This window comes from Oncorhynchus clarkii, chromosome 17, assembly GCF_045791955.1.
Source record: "Oncorhynchus clarkii lewisi isolate Uvic-CL-2024 chromosome 17, UVic_Ocla_1.0, whole genome shotgun sequence".
In the NCBI taxonomy this organism is placed as follows: domain Eukaryota; kingdom Metazoa; phylum Chordata; class Actinopteri; order Salmoniformes; family Salmonidae; genus Oncorhynchus; species Oncorhynchus clarkii.
Window position 1 is genome coordinate 13761782 of NC_092163.1, and position 16574 is coordinate 13778355.

At 41.6% G+C, this 16574-nt stretch overlaps 1 protein-coding gene across 1 annotated transcript in view; it reads right to left on the reverse strand.

The window, feature by feature from the left end:
• Nucleotides 1–3608: 3608 nt before the first annotated feature.
• LOC139369592 (sodium/potassium/calcium exchanger 3-like) overlaps nucleotides 3609–16574 on the reverse strand; it is a 73797-nt gene continuing 60831 nt past the window's right edge. Inside the window, exons 4-17 of the mRNA XM_071108844.1 lie at nucleotides 16339–16413; nucleotides 15516–15600; nucleotides 14795–14898; nucleotides 12796–12870; nucleotides 9099–9124; nucleotides 8903–8956; nucleotides 8544–8677; nucleotides 6525–6685; nucleotides 6128–6410; nucleotides 5709–5875; nucleotides 5408–5522; nucleotides 5133–5245; nucleotides 4969–5034; nucleotides 3609–4724 (exon numbers count right to left, since the gene is read on the reverse strand). Coding sequence (XP_070964945.1) covers nucleotides 4572–4724; nucleotides 4969–5034; nucleotides 5133–5245; nucleotides 5408–5522; nucleotides 5709–5875; nucleotides 6128–6410; nucleotides 6525–6685; nucleotides 8544–8677; nucleotides 8903–8956; nucleotides 9099–9124; nucleotides 12796–12870; nucleotides 14795–14898; nucleotides 15516–15600; nucleotides 16339–16413 — 1611 coding nt within the window. The 3' untranslated portion in view covers nucleotides 3609–4571. The remainder of the gene's footprint in view (nucleotides 4725–4968; nucleotides 5035–5132; nucleotides 5246–5407; nucleotides 5523–5708; nucleotides 5876–6127; nucleotides 6411–6524; nucleotides 6686–8543; nucleotides 8678–8902; nucleotides 8957–9098; nucleotides 9125–12795; nucleotides 12871–14794; nucleotides 14899–15515; nucleotides 15601–16338; nucleotides 16414–16574) is intronic.

Sequence of the window (16574 nt, forward strand, 5' to 3'; positions counted from 1 at the left end):
ATCAAAAGTAGCCTACTGTGCTACATGACAATCACTACAATTTATAACTCAGCTACCCTATGTCCATAAACCTTATTCAACCTTGGTCCACGTGAATTCCTTCCTTTGGTCTTCTCATCCTGCTGATTTCCCAATGGACACTTGTCAGGTGTAAAAGAGGTCTTCTGACCTCAATGGGTCTTTCCTGGATAAATAAAGCTTAAATAACAAATACATAATCACAATAATAACAATGTAGAAACTATTATACTGTATGTAAATCTGTTTATTGCAAGAAGGCCCCTGGGAGCAAAATATGACTGAATCCCTCCTAAACACAGAGTACTACGAGAGGCTACATTAACCAGAGGCCCTCAGGAAAGAAAATTAGGATTTACAAACAATTCCAAAGACATGACTGTAAAATGACATTGGTTCTTGTTGAAACCAATTAGGGAAGTAGGCCTACATTCTAAATACTGTATTTTTTTGTAAAATAAATATGCTCGTCATAAGTTATTTAAACATGGTTTATAATAGCCTATATTCCCTTTTGATATGAACAGTATAATAACAGAATCAAAGCAGTGCCTTTTGATCACGAAATACCTTAATTCAAATGTACACACGGAAATAATCCAGACTTATTATGAAGAGACATGCAGACTAACAGAAAATTCCTCTTCCATTCACTTAAAAGTGCCCAAACTGTTTTCTATGTGGCAAAATCAATAACCTTGTTTTTTTACTGCCCCTAATTGAAAATGTACAAATACTTACACAACACACTGAGTCTGAGGACCATTCATGTGGCTACAAAGCATCAAAAAGATAGCGGACTGGTCCTTTAACCTGGTAACCATGGCAATCCTCATTAAAGTAAGCCATAGTCCGAGTTAGCACATCTCCACTTTTGTTTTGAACACATGCTGTGGATACAAAGCACTGATACAAAGTGACAATACTGTTGTTGACAATATATGTTACTGTTTTGGCTCAAATACATTAACACATCCACAATTGTTGTTAGTTTGAGGCCTTAACTGAATACCTGAACCTGTACTCACAAAATGTTTCAGAGTATGGGTGCTGATCTAGGATCAGGTGGGTCTGTTAGCTCATAATGAATAGGATTATTTGGACAGCTGGGACCTGATTCTAGATTAGCACTTCTACTCTGAGACTCTGTGAATACGGGGCCTGGGATATGACAAGAGTTTAAGAAGCATTGATTTGAGAATACATGTGTTGTGCGAGTGCGAAAGGTTTGCTTGCTAGAAACTGTAGAAATTGACACCGTTATTCCTAAGAGATATCAAATCTAATTCAATGACTCCCAAATGAAACTTACTTGAATGCCCTCTGGTGGCTAAACCAGTCTAGTTAATGTGCCATGTCCTGCATCTGCCAAACTGTTTTTTACAATATTCAAATGCTGCAATATATACTATATTTGAAATAAGAACTATACAAAACTTATAAATGATAAAGTTCTATATTCTTAAATATAAACAACATAGTCAGTTTTCCAGGATTTTGATTATATAATTGGTACACTGAATCTCAATAACATAGAAAGAACATAAAGCATTTACAACTGGATCCACATGATTTTCTGATACCGATAGAGCAGACATGATCTGTGAATAAATGAATTCATAAATAAATCAATCATGATTATGTCTGCTCATTAACAAGATTTCCATATTCCTCCCCCACCCCCACCCACCCCCGCCCACAAACACACACAAAAACTTACTTGCACGCATGCGTGGTGCAGACACACACACAGACAACACAACCACACATACACACACACACACTTCAATCCAGCTTTAGCTCGACAGTGTACTGTCTTACATCACCTACTATTCTAAAAAAAGACGTCTTTTCCTTGTTGTACTCAAACTGGGTAGAACATATTCTACTATTGCGTAGAAGGTATTCTGCTATTGTACAAGATTCTATAGCCTAAAAGGGTCCTAAAGTGCAGTAGTTACAGTTACATACAACTAGATGCTGTACAACAGAAACATATTATTTAACGTATCTCTGTTCAATAAAGTGACGGTGCTGGATTTCAACTCCAGGGATATCCCTTATTTACAATCATTTTGGGATAAATTAGGAAAAATATACAGTACCAGTCAAAGGTTTGGACACGACCTACTCAATCATAGGTGTTTCTTGATTTTCACTATTTTCTACACTGTAGAATAATAGTGAAGATATCAAAACTATCAGATAACACATATGGAATCATGTGGCAACCAAAGAAGTGATAAACAAATCAAAATATATTTTTGATTCTTCAAAGTAGCCACCCTTTGCCTTGATGACGGCTTTGCACACGCTTGGTATTCTCTCAACCAGCTTCATTAGGAATGCTTTTCCAACAGTCTTGAAGGAGTTCCCACATATGCTGAGCACTTGTTGGCTGCTTTTCCTTCACTCTGCGGTCCAACTCATCCCAAACCATTTCAATTGGATTGAGGTCGGGTGATTGTGGAGTCCAGGTCATCTGATGCAGCCCTCCATCACACTCCTTCTTGGTCAAATAGCCCTTACACAGCCTGAAGGTGGGTTTTCGGTCATTGTCCTGTTGAAAAACAAATTATAGTCCCACCAAGCGTAAACCAGATGGGATGGCGTATCGCTGCAGAATGTTGTGGTAGCAATGCTGGTTAAGTGTGCCTTGCATTCTTAAATCATCACAGGCAGTGTCACCAGCAAAGCACCCCTTCACCTCCTCCTCCATGCTTCACGGTGGAACCACACATGCAGAGATCATCCGTTCACCTATTCTGTGTCTCACAAAGACACGGCTGTTGGAACCAAAAATCTCAAATTTGGACTCATCAGACCAAAGGACAGATTTCCACCGGTCTGATGTCCATTGCTTGTGATTGTTGGCCCAAGCAAGTCTCTTCTTCTTATTGATGTCCTTAAGTAGTTGTTTCTTTGCAGCAATTCGACCATGAAGGCCTGATTCATGCAGTCTTCTCTGAACAGTTTATGTTGAGACGTGTCTGTTACTTGAGCTCTGTGAAGCATTTATTTGGGCTGCAATTTCTGAGGCTGGTAACTCTAATGAACTTATCCTCTGCAGCAGAGGAAACTCTGGGTCTTCCTTTCCTGTTGCGGTCCTCTTGAGAGCCAGTTTCATCATAGCGCTTGACAGTTTTTGCGACTGCACTTGAAGAAACTTTCAAAGTTCTTGAAATTTTCCGGATTGACTGACCTTTATGTCTTAAAGTCATGATGGACTGTTGTTTCTCTTTGCTTATTTGAGCTGTTCTTGCCATAATATGGACTTGGTCTTTTACCAAATAAGGCTATCTTCTGTATACCACTCCTACCTTGTCACAACACAATTGATTGGCTCAAACACATTAGGAAGGAAAGAAATTCCACAAATTAACTTTTAACAAGGCACATCTGTTAATTGTAATGCATTCCAGTTGACTACTTCATGAAGCTGGTTGAGAGAATGCCAAGACTGTGCAAAGCTGTCATTTAGGAAAAGGGTAGCTATTTGAAGTGTCTCAAATATAAAATATATTTTGATTTGTTTAACACTTTTTTTGGTTACTACATGATTCCATATGTGCTTTTTCATAGTTATGTCTTCACTTTTATTCTACAATGTATAAAACAGTCAAAATTAAGAAAAACCCTGGAACGAGCAGCTGTGTGGAAACTTTTGACTGGTACTCTATATCCCACATATATTTGGATATATGTATTTGGAGAGAAAATAACACAAAAAAAACTGTACTGTACATAAATATTTCTTACTGCAAATAGAATAGATTAATATGAACTCTCCCTGACAGCACAAAGCTAAAGGAATAGACTGGCGATTAGCATGTCATGCTGTCTTACACTTTGCGAGAAGAAATGGCTGGCATGAGAGCATCACTGTTTGGTCAAGTCCCTACAGTGCACTCAGCTTAAACAAAAATGTCCTCCTCCTCTTCTTTGATTCTTTCCGCTTCACCGAACGGTGGAAGAACCGGAGCAGTCAATAAACTTCTCCATGTCAATATTCTCTTCAAATATTTACAGCCAGCACACATGGAATCCTGTCGCACATCCATCTTAACTTAAAACACCTTAAACAATATGTATAATATTTCAATCCAAACATGTACAAAGAGTAAGAAAATAACACAATCCTATTGGCTATAATTTGCCGTTAGCCAATCATTTTCTCTCAGTCAGTTAGCAGCTTATACATCGACGTCGATGATAATACAGTTTAGTTTATCCAAACCAATGTCTTCAGTTTACCTGGCAACAGAAAGCTAACAGGAAGCAGTCACTACTACTTCCTGTTCGGTTGACCTTTGACCTCATCATTTTCCAATGGGACTTTCTCTTAAGTCTTCTCTTCTCCAGCCAAAACCAGACGAACACATAATCTCTGTTCATCATTCGCTTGTATTGCACCAAAGATAAATTAACCAACTATTATTTCAAGATAAAAATCCACTCGAGGGTGGGGCGAGCAGATAGGGAGCAAAGACCTGTGGCAAAGACATCCTCCAGGAGCGAAAGCAGGAGGAAGAGGAGGAGGAAGAGTACAAGGATCAGAGGATCTCGCGGCACATGGGCAGGTTGACGAAGATGAAGACGTTGAACTCAATAAGGACGGAGAAACAGACGAAGACTGCGTACATGAGGAGACAGGTCAGACCCAGTCGACGGTCCAGAGTCCATTTGTTTAAGTGGACGCCCAGCACCTGAGGACAGAGGAAGAGAGGAGGAGGGAAAGGAGAGATTAGATTTTATTTGGAGTTAACATAGTACTCTACATTTCTGTGTGTTTCATAGATAGACCATAGAGAGTGATAGGTTGTTGGAGGTATTCTAGGTAGGTCACAGGTGAAAACATTAGCACAACACACTAGTTTATAGACAGTTGTTTTAAAATAAAGTTGAAGCTAGTATTGGGTTTAGGCTGATCTGAGAACAGCCTGTACTCACTGTTAGGAACACTGAGGCCAAGAGCAGCGCAACAGAGAAGATCAATCCTCTACTGTTCAGAGAGATCTGAAGAGGACCCAGAAACACATGATCAGCTCTAAGCCTGTCTACAATGTTGGGAAATAGTTTAAAAAAAAAACATGGGTAATAGCAGGAATCCTCACAGTTGATCCATAGTCAATGCAGAGGGTCTGTAAAAGCCAGGGCAGGCCAAGGCCCACCAGAATATCAAACACATTGCTGCCAATGGAGTTAGAGATGGCCATGTCTCCCAGACCTAGACAGAAGAGAAAACCTATCGTAATACATTGTATTATAACACCGTACTTCGTGTGTGCAGTACCGCAGCTCAACAGCTCTGTGTAACCTCATAAAAAGACAAGTGTTGTGGAGTTGGTTCTGATGGAGTGGTCTCTGTGTGTCTCTCTCCCTACAGTACCTTGGCGTGCCACGATGAGGCTGGCCATGCAGTCTGGAACACTAGTCCCCGCCGCCAGGAACGTGATGCCCATGATGACATCAGGGATGCCAAGCGTGTACCCAATCACAGTCACCTATAGTCAATGACAACATGGCAGTCGTACCATTAGAATTGTAACCAAGGCTAGAATGGAAACGTCACACATAGCATTTTTCTGCAAGACAATTACCAGACCTCAACACTGTATTCCCGTTTGAGAGGACAGCTGGAGCCAAGGCTAATATGACATTTAGTAAATAAAGGTTAAATAAGAACTCACCATCCAGACCATAATGTAGGAGAAGCCAGCGATCCACATGGTGGAGGTGACGAAGGAGACCATGAACCATCTCTCCCAGCGTGGCTTGGCACAGTTCGGGATGGTGAAGAAGAGGAGCAGGCACAGAGGCCAGCACAGCAGCCACTTCATCTTGTTGCACACACCCGCTGGAGGAGAGGGAGGGAGGGAGGGAGGGAGAGGGACAGCGAGAGAGAAGGAGAGAGAGAGACAGAGAGAGACAGAGAGAGAGAGAGAGAGAGAGAGAGAGATCATTTAAAAAAAATATATATAATTGAATTGGGAGAGAGAGAGAACGAGACAGAAAGAGAAGGGGATTGGAAGAGAGAAAATGAGCGTCAGTGAATTGAAATATGTAAAACATAGAATAAAGAAAATAGACATATAACATGTTCACACACCTGGTGGTCTGTGAGGGACCAGAGGTCCTTCGTTCTCGTCCTCTTCCTCTTCTCCTCCGTCATTCTCATTATTCTCATTATCCTCGTTCTCGTTTTCCGTCTCATTCCCCGACTCCAGGACCCCCTGACCTACGCATCTCCCGTTCAGCCCTGTCTCGGCCCCGCCCGTCCTGCCGTTCTCCAGACTACGCCTCTCCAGAGCCCTGGCGGCTGCAGAGTCTGAGTCTCCGTTGGTGATGTGTTGGTTGACCCTGGTCTCACTGGTGTTGATCACCCTCTGTCTCTGCAAACACACACACAATACTGGGTCAATGAGAGAGAGATATAGTGTGTGTGTTTGTGTGTGTGTGTGTGTGTGTGTGTGTGTGTATATATATATATATTACCCTACTCTTACCTCATTGATGACCATGCGTGAAGCCATGGCTAATCGTGTCCTGGGGGAGAAGTGACTGGTGATCATGATCCTCATGCCAGCCTCAGAGAAGGACAGCTGGTGGGGGTAGGCTGACAGTAGCTCATCCACCATCAGCACACTGGGCTTACACTGGAAGTTAGCTATGGGGACAGACACAAAATGGCTACTGTTATCACTAACAGACTGGTGACACAAGAAACTCATACAGACACGTGTGTACCTTCCACTGAGTGCCTGAAAGGGATTCTTCAGGATTTTGGAGATGAAGCCCTTTATCGACTTCCCCGGAGTCAGATGAACTGTGTCCAGTATGAAGGAAGTTGGAGGTAATTTCACAAGCCAATGCTACCTAGCATTAGCGCAATGAGCAAACACTAGTTAGCAATTGCGCTAGCACTAGTTAGCAACTTCCTTCAACCTGGACACAGAGACAGAAAAATGGTATCCATGAATTCATCTGACTATGGGGAAGTATATAAAGGGCCTGGCCAAAACCCTGAAGCAACTGAAACTGAGATACTACAATAGTTCCTTTTTCAGTGGAACCACCACAACTACCAAAATCATTTCAAGGTAAACTGTATTTCTCTGTATTGCACCACAGAAGGTCACAGTTTATTTGGATAGTTCAGATACTCACACCATCAACAAACTATCTGTTGATAAGCAACTGCTTGCTAAGGTTATGGTTAGGTTTAGAATAAGAGTTAGGGTACAGGGTTAAGGTGATGGTTAGGTTTAGAATAAGAGTTAGGGTAAAGGGTTAAGGTAGGTTTAGAATAAGAGTTAGGGTAAAGGGTTAAGGTGATGTTTAGAAATAAGAGTTAGGGTAAAGGGTTAAGGTTATGGTTAGGTAGGTTTAGAATAAGAGTTAGGGTAAAGGGTTAAGGTGATGGTTAGGTTTAGAATAAGAGTTAGGGTAAAGGGTTAAGGTGATGGTTAGGTTTAGAATAAGAGTTAGGGTAAAGGGTTAAGGTGATGGTTAGGTTTAGAATAAGAGTTAGGGTAAAGGGTTAAGGTGATGGTTAGGTTTAGAATAAGAGTTAGGGTAAAGGGTTAAGGTGATGGTTAGGTTTAGAATAAGAGTTAGGGTAAAGGGTTAAGGTGATGGTTAGGTTTAGAATAAGAGTTAGGGTAAAGGGTTAAGGTGATGGTTAGGTTTAGAATAAGAGTTAGGGTAAAGGGTTAAGGTGATGTTTAGGTTTAGAATAAGAGTTAGGGTAAAGGGTTAAGGTGATGGTTAGGTTTAGAATAAGAGTTAGGGTAAAGGGTTAAGGTGATGGTTAGGTTTAGAATAAGAGTTAGGGTACAGGGTTAAGGTGATGGTTAGGTTTAGAATAAGAGTTAGGGTAAAGGGTTACGGTGATGGTTAGGTTTCGAATAAGAGTTAGGGTAAAGGGTTAAGGTTATGGTTAGGTTTAGAATAAGAGTTAGGGTAAAGGGTTAAGGTGATGGTTAGGTTTAGAATAAGAGTTAGGGTAAAGGGTTAAGGTTATGGTTAGGTGTAGAATAAGAGTTAGGGTAAAGGGTTAAGGTGATGGTTAGGTTTAGAATAAGAGTTAGGGTAAAGGGTTAAGGTGATGGTTAGGTTTAGAATAAGAGTTAGGGTAAAGGGTTAAGGTTATGGTTAGGTTTAGAATAAGAGTTAGGGTAAAGGGTTAAGGTTATGTTTAGGTTTAGAATAAGAGTTAGGGTAAAGGGTTAAGGTTAAGGTTAGGTTTAGAATAAGAGTTAGGGTAAAGGGTTAAGGTGATGGTTAGGTTTAGAATAAGAGTTAGGGTAAAGGGTTAAGGTGATGTTTAGGTTTAGAATAAGAGTTAGGGTAAAGGGTTAAGGTGATGGTTAGGTTTAGAATAAGAGTTAGGGTAAAGGGTTAAGGTTAGTAGATAGTTAGTTGAACAGTTAGTGATAGTCTGTAGATGTACTATCCAAATAAAGTGTCGCCCCACAAAAGCCTGATAACGTGATGTCATATCTGTGTGCCACCAGGGTAGGTACCTTTCTTGAGCAGGACGGCGGTGGCGTCACAGGTGACGTTGTCCTCCAGGTCAGTGCTGCCCGTCAGACCGTTGGCCAGGTTCACGGAGCTCTTCTTCCGTCGGTCAAAGTAGCGCCTGGCTCTGCCGTTAAACCTACACACACAAGTGATGAACATTCAGAAAAGAGACCATGAGAATTGAGTAGAAAGTATCCAAGAGTTTACAGAAGTATGCAGACTGTCCTGTGAGCAAACAGTGTAATACACTCGCCTCTGAATGTACAGTATCTTAAATGACTGAATAGCTCTTGGTCCAGATGGGAAGTGTGTGTGTTCGTGGTGTGTGATGATGTGACCGCCAGATGATGCTCATACTCACTTCATGATTAGAATGTAGAAGAGGTACATCACGTTCAGGACTAGAGACTCCCACCTTGAATACAATACAGAATAGAATGAATCCACCCCCAGCACACATCACACATACAGTTGACACGAGCACAGGAGAATCTATTCAAAATACACCTATCAACTGATTATCAACCAACTGAATATCAAGAGACATTTTTACATACCACGTAACCTCCCCGTCGTAGATAAACTGTGAGGAGAAAGAGAGGGATTGATCATATTTAGGAAAAGGGAGAGACGTAATAACACAATCATTTCCAGTACTGATTATTAAAGCGATGCTATGTCTATCTTGACCACCAGAGGGTAATGCCAACTCCAGAACTTTCCTCCACGACAGAACCAGGACAAATAGACCTGTTACTCAACATCTTATTCATTAAAGTCTCACTTAGCCAATGTCAAGTGGAAAAATACAATATTTCTCTTTCTGCAATGACTCGTGTGGATGTATGTGCTGTGTCATCATGCTTCATGCTAAAAGGCTAACATATACCCAGAACTGAAGATTATCCAGTGAGTCATTGGCATTTCATACTACTATCATCCAGACTGTAGAGTCAAAGGCATGTTATCTTTCCAGGTTGACATTTATTGTCATGAATCTTGCCCTGGAGGCACAGTCACAAAGTCATCAAATCTGATTTTAAATCTAAGCCTAACCACATTGCTAACCCTAATCCCTAACCTTAAATTAAGACCCTCTCATTGTACTGTAAAATAAATTGAACACCCTCCCCTCTCAAAGAATTAACTCAAAATAATGTGTACAACCAAAGATAACAATAACTGTAGTGACCGTGTGTTTATAAACCTGGATATCGACTTTGCCACTTAAGCTTTTGTGGCACAATCAATGCCACGCAGGTCTACGAGCCAGAAGGTTGAGGGTTCGCCGACCACCATAGACGAGCTCACTCTCCCTGCTTGGTTCATTACACCACGATCAGAGATAGCTGCAGACAATGATCAGCTAAAGGGAAATCAGATTTTCAACATTTTTATGCCATATTTATAATTAAATAAATACAGTTGAAGTCGGAAGTTTACATACACTTAGGTCTTTTTTCAACCACTCCACAAATTTCTTGTTAACAAACTATAGTTTTGGCAAGTCGGTTAGGACATCTACTTTGTGCATGACACAAGTCATTTTTCCAACAATTGTTTACAGACAGATTATTTCACGTAGAATTCACTGTATCACAATTCCAGTGGGTCAGAAGTTTACGTACACTAAGTTGCCTGTAAACAGCTTAGAAAATTCCAGAAAGTGATGTCATGGCTTTAGAAGCTTCTGATAGGCTAATTGACATAATTTGAGTCAATTTCAGGTGTACCTTTTAATGTATTTCAAGGCCTACCTTCAAACTCAGTGCCTCTTTGCTTGACATCATGGGAAATTTCAAAATAAATCAGTCAAGACCTCTGAAAAAAAATTGTAGACCTCCACAAGTCTGGTTCATCCTTGGGAGCAATTTCCAAACGCCTGAAGGAGGTACCACGTTCATCTGAACAAACAATAGTACACAAGTATAAACACCATGGGACCACACAGCTGTCATACCGCTCAGGAAGGAGACGCGTTCTGTCTCCTAGAGATGAATGTAAAAAGTAGCCTTCCACAAGCTTCCCACAATACGTTCGGGTGAATTTTGGTCGATTCCTCCTGACAAAGCTGGTGAAACTGAGTCAGGATTGAACACACGCTTTTTCAGTTCTGCCCACAAATTATCTATAGGATTGAGGTTAGGGCTTTGTGATGGCCACTCCAATACCTTTACTTTGTTGTCCTAAAGCCATTTTGCCACAACTTTGAAAAACAAGTTTTAATGACTCCAACGCAAGTGTATGTGAACTTCCGACTTCAACTGTATATACACAAATCTTTTTTAAAGTGAGCGGGATTGCACAATAAACCGGGGACTTGTTTCCATTATGGTCCCTAATTTGACATAAATACATATACAATGAAATAGATGATCAACCTTCAGATTGAAAAATGAAAAATGATCAACCTTCAGATTAGTATGAGGGGGGAGTTTAAGTACAATTCTTACAGGCTTGTTTGGCTGCTAGCTTATTGTTTAGATGTTTGGGGCTGCTGGTGAACCATGATGTGCAGGCATAATAAACGTGATACTGGACTAGGGAACATCTGTACAGCCATAGCCTGCCTTACTGGCCTACTGTAACATGTATTCTCCCTGTCCAGATCCCTGCACCATGCCGTGGGTGTCTGTACCTAGGTTTCCATCCAATTGGTGACAGATTTTCATGCAAATATTCTAAAAAATTCATAAAAACAATGCGCCATTTCAGTTTCCATTAGGAGAATATGGCGCCAAACAACATGACAGAGAAGATTTTCCGATCCGACCTGGAGGATCTGATGGCCAAATGAGGCACATTTACGTGCCCTTAAAAACAGCAATAACAAATGACAACAAAAAAAACACTATTCCTCGTGTTTCCATGTGCAGCCTACGCAACACTTTAGAGCCTATTTATTTATTGGCTTTTAGGATAATTCCTAAAATAATAATTGTCCACCTCGTGGTCAGAGATTTGAGCTCAAAATGTATCAGGGCATTGCATGCATAGGCCTTTAGACTTAGGTATCCACTGTATGATATAAATAGCGTAATAAAGAAATATATATACTCTATATAAAGGAAGAGAAGCTTAGGCTTAGACCCAGAGAGATGCCGTAGCATGCTATGACACCGACATGCATTTCCTCGTGTCAGATGGCTACTGCGTCTGCTATTCAGACATAGGCGTACAGAAGGGGGCGAATTCGTACATTTTTACATCCGACTATTTTGTATAAAGATAAAGCGTCAGATTATAGGAGCAACTCTGGTAGGCCTGAAACAGACTTCCTCAGCTCAAGTCAGTCGTAGTGATGTGGCGCGCTGCCTTCATATCATAGGCCGGCAGTAGCTAAAGCTTAATAATAGCCACACCAAAACTTCACAAATGCTTTTAAACTTTATTAGGTTAATGTCAAAAGTAAGTCAAGCCATTGTTTATAGGGAAAATGCGAGCAGAAGAGGGAATGTAAACCAGGGGGAAAAAAACACTACCCTCCCAAAAGTGAAAAGAAAAAAGTTTGACAACCCTCCCTGATTTTGGACCACCCCCCCCCCCCCCCCCCCCCCCCCCCCCCCGGTAAATGTCCATCTGTCCCTAGCGGACATCGCTCAGTTCTGCCTCCAGGGAAAAATTAATGACAATAAACGTCAACCTGCATTATAATTCAGTTCAGTGCAGTTGTCGTGTATCTACGTCAGTCAGACCCAGTGTTGTGTTAATTGGGGGGAGTGATGCGTGATGAGTCTGTCTGCACATCAGAGCAGGGTTCTCAGACAGACTGGTCCAGCTGATGTTCTGTCTCGAGCTGAACTCTCTCTATCAGACAGACTGGTCCAGCTGATGTTCTGTCTCGAGCTGAACTCTCTCTATCAGACAGACTGGTCCAGCTGATGTTCTGTCTCGAGCTGAACTCTCTCTATCAGACAGACTGGTCCAGCTGATGTTCTGTCTCGAGCTGAACTCTCTATCAGACAGACTGGTCCAGCTGATGTTCTGTCTCGAGCTATACTCTCTCTATCAGAAAGACTGGTCCAGCTGATGTTCTGTCTCTATCTGCCTCTGTCTTTCTATCTCTCTTGTCTTTACCCGTTTGCATGTCTACCTCTCTCTCTCGCTCTTTCTTCTTCCTCCTCTCTCTGTCTCTTTCTCTCTCTCTCTCTCTCGCTCTTTGTAACGCAGGGAGAACTCAGGTGTTGGCACGCTGCTTGTGTGTGTATCCGTGTGTGTGTGTGCGCACGCATGTGTGTGTGTTTGGCCACTTACTGCAATGAGGGCTGCGATAGAGAGCGTGTAGTAGGCGGAGTCTCTGAGTAGTGTCCAATGGGAGAGCTTCACAGCCTAGAGACAGATGGAGAGAAGACAAACAGGACGCAAACAAAAGACACAGCATTATCACACTGATGAACTGCAGTCAAGCATACCCTCATGATAGCACTTTATATTGCCGGCGGTTTGGCCCAACAATAACGATTACAGCTCCAGCTCCCTCACAAGCACACCGAGATACACGAAGAGCTCTTGAGTTGATCTGAATAGATCCCACTGCGTAGAAAGGACAAGCAGGCAGTGCTCACCTACTCCAAAAAGGTGTCGGTGTATTCATTGATTTTACATAATGATATGCAGCACAGACAGCCTACCACACAGTGACTAATGCGTTATAGAGCCCGTATTTAGTATGCAAATCAACCCACACACACTACTACAGTGAAACACATATCTACCTTAGAGAAACACAGTCAAGCCCTAGCCTGGTCCCAGATCTGTTTGTGCTGTAGAGAAAACTCCTACAGTCATGTCAAGCTAGACAGCACCAACAGATCTGGGATCAGGCTATCCAAACTGTAAAGCACATCGTGTCTTCCTATGAGAAACACGTAGCCAAAGTCTGGTCCCAGATCTGTTTTTGCTGTATAGCCAGAATAGACCGTACGAGCTAGCAAGATGGTACAAACTGATCTCTACTAGATCAACAATAGTGAGGAGTATTAAGATTACTTTACAGTAATACACTGTATTCCTGGCAGTATTAAGATGACTTTACAGCAATACACTGTTTCCTGGCAGTATTAAGATGACTTTACAGCAATACACTGTATTCCTGGCAGTATTAAGATAACTTTACAGCAATACACTGTTTCCTGGCAGTATTAAGATGACTTTACAGCAATTCACTCTATTCCTGGCAGTATTAAGATGACTTTACAGTAATATACTGTATTCCTGGCAGTATTAAGATGACTTTACAGTTATACACTGTTTCCTAGGAGTATTAAGCTGACTTTACAGTAATACACTGTATTACTGGCAGTATTAAGATGACTTTACAGCAATACACTGTTTCCTATGAGTATTACGATGACTTTACAGTAATACACTGTTTCCTTGGAGTATTAAGATGACTTTACAGTAATACACTGTATTTCCGGCAGTATTAAGATGACTTTACAGTAAATCACTGTTTCCTGGCAGTATTAAGACGACTTTACAGTAATACACTGTTTCCTAGGGGTATTAAGATGACTTTATAGTAATACACTGTTTCCTGGCAGTATTAAGATGACTTTATAGTAATACACTGTTTCCTGGCAGTATTAAGATGACTTTACAGTAATACACTGTTTCCTGGCAGTAGACTTTTACTTCCTTACATAATGGACAATCTGAGATCAAATCACTATGGCTGCCCCCTATCATGTAAATGTTTTGTCACCAGGGAGTATATCATGTTGGGTTCAGGCTTGGCACGGCTTGGTGCAGGGATCTGGACAGGGAGACTACATGTTACAGTAGGCCAGTAAGGCAGGCTACAGATGTGATACCGTAACTGTGGTCAGTTCAGAGTCATTATATAGGGTGTACTGTACGTGCAAATGTACATGTACTCACTTTGTATACAGTACGGAGTATACATGTTGTTGTTGTGGATATTCTTGGACAACAGATATGGACAATAGATATGGACACTGTGTGTACCTACATTATGTCCAAGAGACTTCTTATCTCTTACCTTTTTAAATATATATTTGTTTAGGTATTTTCTTAAAACTGCATTGTTGGTTAAGGTCTCGTAAGTAAGCATTTCACTGTAAAGTCGACACCTGTTGTATTCGATTTGAATGTGTGTCTATACATCTGTATTCTGTAGATATGTGTATGTGTATGTACTGCGCTGTATTGAGATATACAAGCAAGTCAAAATACCAAGAACTCATTCAGGAGCCACGTTTTTCTAAAATGACCTAGCACTATGACATCATACCTGGCCAGCAAAGATTCCACACACTCCGATGATGCAGAGGATGTTGAAGACTGCTGACCCCACAATGGTCCCCACACCCACATCTCCTTTAGTGATGAAGACCCCTGCGGAGAGGGACACGCATGTACACACGGTATGACACGGCACTTTGTCCTTGTGTAACATGCAGTCTACTCCTGCAGAATCTGACGTCGCTAGTCTTAGCGGCGCTGTGGGTGTGTTTGTGTGTGTGTGTGTCCTCTGCGTGTGTGTGTGTGTGTGTGTATAGTGGCCCTGGATGACTGGATGTGATACATTGAGATACAGTGGGATCAAACAACTGCCCCCGGCTGTCACAACACATATAAACAGCTCAGCCACGTCAAAGGGTTAAACTAAACTACAGAGTCTTGTTCTAAAAACCGTCTCTGTTTACAGGGAACACAACAGTCTGCTTCTAATCCACAGTGTTATCAAAAGCGCCAATCTAAAATACTGACGTCAGTCAGCGCATTGCTTCACATCAATGTTCATTTCAACTCTATTAATTGGATTAACATGTAATGTGTTGTTAATCCCTGTGTAGGTTCCTCTTCTACTGGGTCGTGTGTGTGTGTGTGTGTGTGTGTGTGTGTGTGTGTGTGTGTGTGTGTGTGTGTGTGTGTGTGTGTGTGTGTGTGTGTGTGTGTCCATGCTAGTGAGTAACTATGTGTATTGCATGTGTGTGTGTGTTTTGTGTTACCTATGACAGAGGTGAAGAGTTCAGGGGCGGAGCTTCCAGCGGCCATAAAGGTTGCCCCTGCTACATCCTCACTGAGATGAAGACGCTAGAGAGAGAAGAAGAGAGAGAGAGAGAGACAGAGAATGAGAGGGAGAGAGAGAGAGAGAAGAAACGAGAGAGAAAGAGAATGAGAGGGAGAGAGAGAGGAGAAATGAGAGAGAGAAAGAGAATGAGAGGGAGAGAGAGAATAAACGAGAGAGAGAGAGCGAGAGGGAGAGAGAGAGAGAAGAAAAAGAGAGAAAGAGAGATAGAAAGAGAATGAGGGAGAGAGAAGAAAAGAGAGAGAAAGAGAGATAGAAAGAGAATGAGAGGGAGAGAGAGGGAGAAAGAGGGAGAGAGGGAAAGAGAGAGAGAACGAGAACGAGAGAGAAAGCGAGAGAGCGAGAGAAAGAGCGAGAGAAAGAGAGAGCGGGAGAGAGAAAGAGAGAGTGAGAGAGGTAATATATAGACAAAAGCAGAAGTTGAGACTTGTCAACAGAAGCTTCACAGTATATCAGTGTAACACTGTAATAAGATGGAAGTGGCACAGGATCCAATATGTTATTGAGAAGAATACCACAGACTAACCCTTGACCCTGACCCTGAACTGAACTGCGACCCTAACACACAGAAGGACAAACAGCAACATAAGCACATCTTATCCACATCTTGTTTTTTCTGCCTCCCAAATGGCACCCTATTCCCTATATAGTGCACTACCTTTGACCAGGGCCCATAGGTTAGTAAACTACATATGGAATAGGCTGCCTTTTGGGATGCAGACTCTGTCTTTGTCCATACATACCTCACATATCTTCTCCAGCGAAGGGACAAAGTAATCGTCACAAACCAAGGCCAGGGCAATGAACATATACATGGCCTGAAAGGAAATAGACACAGAGAGGAAAGATAACAGGGAGGTGTTTATTGAGTAATCATTTCCTATTTTTCTTGACTTTTGTATCTATTCTCACTGCATTTCTATCTGAACATTCGGTAATATTGCGTAACATTCTGTAAACAGTATACTCTCCTGAACAG